This window comes from Vigna unguiculata, chromosome 11, assembly GCF_004118075.2.
Source record: "Vigna unguiculata cultivar IT97K-499-35 chromosome 11, ASM411807v1, whole genome shotgun sequence".
Taxonomy (NCBI): Eukaryota; Viridiplantae; Streptophyta; class Magnoliopsida; order Fabales; family Fabaceae; genus Vigna; species Vigna unguiculata.
In genome coordinates, this window is record NC_040289.1 from 15383166 (window position 1) to 15390442 (window position 7277).

Genomic DNA, 7277 nt, shown 5'->3' on the forward strand with positions numbered 1-7277 from the left:
TAACTTAGCATAACATATGTGGTGAACAAAGTTTTGGTTCACAAATACACCACATGTATATACATATATAGTCAAACTCTGAAACCATTCAAAACCACACAATTATGACTATTTCACAAGCTAAAAAGGTGGTGTTTTCCTGAAATAACTCAAACCCCATCTTTAAAAGCCCATCAACATCACCATTGTTCCTCAGACCTGTAAGCCAATAACATAACAAAGCTACACGCATTTGTTTCATCAGCATATCTGCAGGTCTCAAACAAATTCACATTTATTCAACATGGACATGAGGAAGATTGCTTGTGCTGCTCTCATCGCTGCTGCCTCTATTAGTGCAACGGTGGCTACTGTCGAGGTTTCTGCCCCTGCCCCTGGACCTAGCAGTGAAGCCTCAGCTATCGTACCCCTTGTTAGCTCCTTGGTCGGTGCCTCTGTCTTGTCTTTCTTTGCCTTGTTACATTAAGCTTTCATGGCAAGAGGTTAATGGAAGAATCATCAGCAAGGAATTATAGAAAGAGTGAATGATGTGATCTTGTAACAAATGCATTTAATATGTTAGTTATAAAACAAGAATATTCGATAATAGCTATAAAAATATAATATTTGTCTTAAATGGGACTCTAATAACATCACTAAGAATGCAAAAGCAAAAGAAAAAGAAAAAGAAGAAAAAACTAGTTAGAATAGATCCAACCATTATAAAATGAATACAAATTTAAAAAAGAATACATAAATAAGGTTAGTTAAAGACACTCAAAAATCAACACAATCTTATTTTTTTCGTTGTTGACGTAAATGATGAATAAATATATAAATAGAAAAAAAATCACCTTGGACTATTATGACACTAAAAAGGACATTGAAATTTAATTTTATATTAAAAATTAAACTTAAAGATTGACCGATACTTTGGAAGGATATATATATATATATATATATATATATATATATATATATATATATATATATATATATATTGTATATATATTGTATATATAAGTATGTATATATGTATGTATAACAAAAAATGATATAAATATTATTGGTCATTGAGACACTAATGGACACTGCAATTTAATTTTAAATTATTAAAATGGACATTAAAATTTAATTTTATATTAAAAATTAAACTTAAAATTCATTAAAGTCCATCAGACCTTGGAAGGATATATATATAACAAAATTATAAAAATATTGTTGGTCATTGAGACACTAATGGACACTACAATTTAATTTTAAATAAAAAAATAGAATCAGTTAGACTAATTCTAAGAAGTGGTAAATGTAATTTCAAAATAAGAGTTACATTGTTTCTGACAAAGGAATGACAACAAGTTTTAATAATAAAAAAATTAGAGCATTTCATTAGATTTGCTGACTCTTTAGATTTTATAATATAAATTATAATTATAATTAATTGTTTAATTATATATATGTTGGCTTGGCAGATGCATTTAAAATATTTTTTTAATATGAAATTAAAAATTTCAGTATAGCCATCGTTTCGTGAAAGTTAATAGGTGAAAGTTAGTAAAGCTATAAATATTTTAGAGTCAAGGTTTTTTTCATTTTCTTTCCCCAAAATTGAACGCCATTACACTTGCGTCCTATACTTCGTCTTCATAGTTTATCTTAGGTTGAGCTTATTGGTTGTTTGCACAGGATTCCATGCACTAACACTTTTGAAGGCGATGTTATTTATTCCCTGTGAAGTAAGAAGAATGTAGACATGGTATGTAATCAAATTTTCTCATGTCATAGTTCATTTTATCTATTACGGAACCAAAATCTTTGAATTGTTTTTCCAAATCGAGGTCCCTAACATTGAAGGCGAATCTGTTTATAAACAGGGATAAAAGATGTTTTGTTTGTTGAGGTAAAGGCTGATGGGTGTGTTAGTTTTGAAAAGGTTGAAATGCCAAGAAGGGGGGTTGAATTGGCTAGTTAAAAATTTAGGCTATCTTTGAAAGCTAAAAATCACCTTTAATAGAATCAATTTGATCACCAAGTTAGGATGTAAAAGCTACTGGACTATATACTTTCAATTGGTCAAAGACAAAGTTAATCGATTGATATTACTAAACAAATTTTGTTATGGTATAATCAATCGATTGAAACAGAAAAACAGTCGACTGAAATACTAGAAAAAATTCAGAAATGCAGATTTGAGTTTTAAACCAGGAATAGTGCACAAGAATGATCAAGACAGGTTCTAAATGATTATGCAAACATGCTTAATTCTACAGATGTCATGAAACATGCAAGAACATGAAAAAGATGATTAAAACATAAGTTCTTTAAACTTTAAATGAATATGCAAGAGAGAAAGGTTAGATAAGAGATGAGACCACGAGATTTTTATACTGGTTCACTCAAACCTGAGCTACATCCAGTTATTCAAGGCAACCTTAGCTTGACTTTACACTATTTTAAAAGATTTATAAAATATCCACCCTTACACTTTCAAAATATGCAAAAACCACACAAACGACTCTTGAATCACACAAGAATCACACTAGGACAGCAAAAACCCTCTTACAGACCTAGAAAACCACCGAGCACACACACAAAGCTTGAGAAAGATCAAACCTCAGTGGTAACACATTCCGGCCAACCACAAACCACTTTCTCCAAGCTTCAAACCAAGCCAAGCGCTCTAAGAATTGATCTAAGATCAATCTTCAACAGCTACAGTCTGAATGATCACGAATGAGAGGTTTTCCATAATAATTTCACACTAAAAAATGATTAGAATTACTCTCTTTCGAAAATCACAACTCTTATAGGCAAACTGTTACGAAATTCAACAGGTTGATTTCCAAATCAATTGGTTGATTTCACTTGACTTAAGTGAAATCAGTCGTTTAAAAAAATAAATTAAGTGATGCAATATGTTGCAGTTTAAGAATACTACAACCAACCTTTTAACCTGTTGAAAAACCATTCAACAAATTAAAAAACACACCTAAGACCAAATACATCAAATTAATGCTACAAGGTCTACAATATGAATTACAAAGTTCAAATACACTTTCTTAATGATGTAACCATGTGGAGAACACACGTTCCAACCTTGATTAACATGAATATCATCAAATCGTCTTTCCTTCATCAATGTAGGCTTCATGCCAATGGTAATGACTTTAAGGTAGTTCAAAAGGGCTTCATCAATTCTTCATCAAATCTTCAAGAGACATACCACCTTGGCTTTAGATGCCAACATTCTCCGTTTTATTTGATGAAGCCAATCTCTAACTTCTTCTATTTTCCATTGCAAATTGTTTCCATTGGTTGGATACCATTAAATTGATGAAGTAACACCTTAGCTTGAAACTTGTGAATGTGAAAAACATTTACAGTAGCAATACACACAAGCTAGCAAGCACATAAGGATTCACATGCTCCCCTTATCAATAATATGGGTTCAATTTTATATTTGATTATTGATTCAAATTTTAATGCTTCTACTTAGTTCAATGTGATCAATTTTCCTTTTTTCAAATTTTCTCCCCCTTTGGATTCATCAAATAGAATACAACCAATAGGAACTGAAAACAGAGAAAATAAGCATAAAGCTGATATAATCAACTGTCTGAAAATAAAAACAACCAACTGAAACTGACAGAGCTGAAACTGAAAAAGCACAAACTCATGGATATAATGTATGATCCTAAACAGCCAACACACTCAATCATCCTGAGGATCATTTCTGGTCTGGAATGAGTTCAACATGTCATGGATATCATGGATTTGGCCATCCAATGCATTGAATCACTCATTGCAATAGTTGTGATGTCCATGTTGGGACACATTGAGCTCATGCAGTTGGTTTTGTAACACCCCAAATTTAGGATGTCACGAGAACCTATCATCGCTCTTTTTATTTAAAAGTAAAACGATTATATCACAAAAAGGCACTTAAAAACACCTTATAATTTAAATGTAAATAGGTAGTCCAAAACTTCCATTGATAATAGTAATATAAAAAAAATAAAGTTCCAATTAAAAACTAGAAAAAAAAGAAATTTTCATAGTCTTCACTGTTTGATTGAAATCAGCTAAAGAAATAATAAACCCCCGAGTCCATTCCATTCTCTCCGCAATCTACTTCGTTTCAGAAACATATGCATTATCATCTGCTCCCATATAATGCACACGTTACACGATCATCGCACATGCAACAAACACATAAACAAACAAATAGGGGTAAGCTAACCATAAACAATGATATTCATAAAAGACATTCATAAATAAAACTTGTCCAATAATACTCAATGTCGCATTCAATTAACACGAAAACTTTATGATCACAATCCATCCTTGGTTTGAACACACAAACCCCAAATCCAAACAATCATACTAAACCAACATAGCATCACATTCATCTCAAATCTTCATTAAATTCAACCAAGAGCTTTCAAGCAAGGCAAAACACTCTCAACATGCAACACATGAGAATTTCAAATTGCCGACACAGTATAACATCACACACAAGTAATTATCCTCAAACCACCACTTAAACTACATAACCATGCAACCCATACCAAGAAAAACCACCAATCACATAACCCATTTATTCACGTCACTCTCCCACTGTGAATCACAACCTTTCACACCTTCATGCCTCAACATCCTCACTTACATCTCTCTCTCTCTCTTGGAAAATAACTAATTCTTATAATTTTTATCCAATCCAACTTAACAACACATTATGCAAACGATTTGGGATTTTAGAAATAAAACTACAGCCTATGTAAAACTCTAAAACTTATGTATTTATATTCAAATTAAAGATGATTGAATCAAGAATCAAATGCAACAATAACTAACTTAATGTTATGCATCAAACAAGCAACAAAGGTCAATGTTGTTAACAACCAAACAACAAAAACCTTGCGATAAAATCTGCTCTCACAACAAAGCTCTAATTCAAGATCCGACCGATCAAAATCTAGAACTATGTGTTAAGGATCAATTGTTAAAATTTCCGCTCGATCCAACAGTTAACGAAGTAGAAACCTTCATTTTACGAAAAGTGTGCAGTGTAGGCACACCATATGCTTTTAAGATGAAAACTTTGCAATTGGCGTGCAAATAAAAGAAAACCTGCACCATGGATAAAAGGAAAAGAGAAGTCCTATAGAATAGAAAGAAAAGAAAGAAAACAAATTAATCCAATCAAGAACCCAAATCCCATAGTACTTCGCGTTAAAATAAAAAAGCTTCAAACACTAAATGTATGGATGCAACCGAAAATCAAGATTGCCCTACCACCAACCAAATAAGTATATTTCACAGTTTTAATGCATTATATGGCCCGTCAAGAGAAGTGTTTCCTGGTACAATGAAACTAAAAACTGTAGCAAGTCAAAATAAAACCAAACAACCCCACCAATTTAGAATGACTATTCAAAAGAAATCTGCATCACTATTTGAAAAGAAATTCAAATCAACAATGTGCATAGAAATTGAAACAGCACAACTGCACCCAACAATTTAAATTCCACGTACTACTCCATATAGCAAAAAAAAATGCATGGTAAGGTTTCAAAAAGTTTCATTACTAAGCACAGATTAAAGAAGAAACATGGTCAACTTCATTCATCAAGCAATAAGAAAACAAGAGAAGAAAATAAGGTTGGCTTCCCCTACCTGGATTGCTTCTTTCCCTCTCCCTCTCCTCCTTCCAAAACCCTAACTTTTAACCTATATACCAATCTCACTCCAAATCTTTTCTGTTTTAATATCCTTTGTTTTAAATTTAATTTTTCTTGGCTGTTATCATATTTTAAATCACAATTCAAAAGATAGAGAAAAAAAATTTAGAAATTATATAATGCAGCATAAATGATATATATATACAGAAGAAAAATTGAATTTAAAACCAACACACAAGCAAAATTCGACCAACCAGGTTTGAATCTGAGACCTCACACACAACAACAATTTACGCTAACCACTAGGCAACACACTTTCGCATGATATAATATGCATTATAAATATTAAAACACTTATACTCCACAAACCATAATTCCTTAAATCACTTAAATAATTATTGTAAATACCACAATAACTTAAATCACTCAAATAATAATTATTTCCTACTTCATAATTTTATAACCTAATTAAATTAAATAAATCAACAATATTAATCAAGCCATTAATTGTTTTCATGCGTTTCCCTTTAGACTAATTTTTCCTGGGTCTTACAGGTTTAACACCATCCTCTCAAAATATGAGTACACAAGGCCCCTACCCTCTAGTGGGTTGTAAGGAATTAAGTCCATGGGTCCAGTAGTTGGTTCTTCCTCTTGATTTGGACCACTTGGGCCAACTTCATCGTCATGTGCACCACCAACTACAGCACCAACAGCTGTCCATGCATTTCCTACCTTGAGAAAGCATCTGGTACAGTGGTGGATGGATCTAGTATAGTGGTTGATGTATGTTTATGGTGTGGCTTTGTGCGCGAGTTCGAACCCTGAGTGGCTCATAATTTGTAATGCTACATTTGTTTTTCTCACTCCTTAAAGCTGTGAGCCCACGAAACTATTTCAATTCATTTTCTCTCTCCTTATTCATGTTGCAATGGTGCAGGGCAGGGATTATTTACGTTGCTGCATGCTAATCTTCTTTGCCTTTTAGAAACTTGTTGCCACACTCCTTATAAAATAAAAACATATAAGTGGTTAAAATTTTGGTTTGTTTTTATTTTATTTGTAGTATTTTTAAAATATTAATAGAAAATATTAGAGATGTTAATTATAGATAAAAAGATAAGATTTTTAGGAAAGGAAACAAAACACTTTAGGGTTTTGAGAGGGAGAAAAGGAGAGTTGGAGAAATATGGAGAATGAAAGAGGAGGGTGCGATAATGAAGAAATGCGTAGCAAAGAGACCATTAGGTAAGGGAAGCCAACTTTACTTTCTTTGATTGTTTTCTTCTCTTATTTTGTTTGCTTGATGAATGAAACATATGTTGGTTTAGTATGACTGTTGGGCTCAATGTAAAACTATTTTTCTCTTTCCGTAACTTTAACCACACGTAAAAGTAGTCCAACCAATGATATTTCCATTATTTTTCATTTTCCTGTCCATGTTGCAGTGGTTTCTTTATCTTGTTTACATTTCTCTCTCATCATATTGGTTTGAATGGTGAAAAGTCATGGTTCCGCATGCAATGTTTTCATCTTAAAAGCTTTGGTTTATGTTCCTGCAGAGGGACAAATAAGATAAGTTAGGCACGAGTGTCACCTTACCATGTAGTCCGCTAT

At 32.3% G+C, this 7277-nt stretch overlaps 1 protein-coding gene across 1 annotated transcript; it reads left to right on the top strand.

Moving 5' to 3' along the window:
* The first annotated feature begins 205 nt into the window (after positions 1-205).
* LOC114168234 (arabinogalactan protein 23-like) lies at positions 206-509 on the top strand. Its single transcript, XM_028052982.1, has one exon. It carries the CDS (start codon positions 284-286, stop codon positions 464-466), a length of 183 nt encoding a protein of 60 aa, XP_027908783.1. The 5' UTR covers positions 206-283; the 3' UTR covers positions 467-509.
* Positions 510-7277: the final 6768 nt, after the last annotated feature.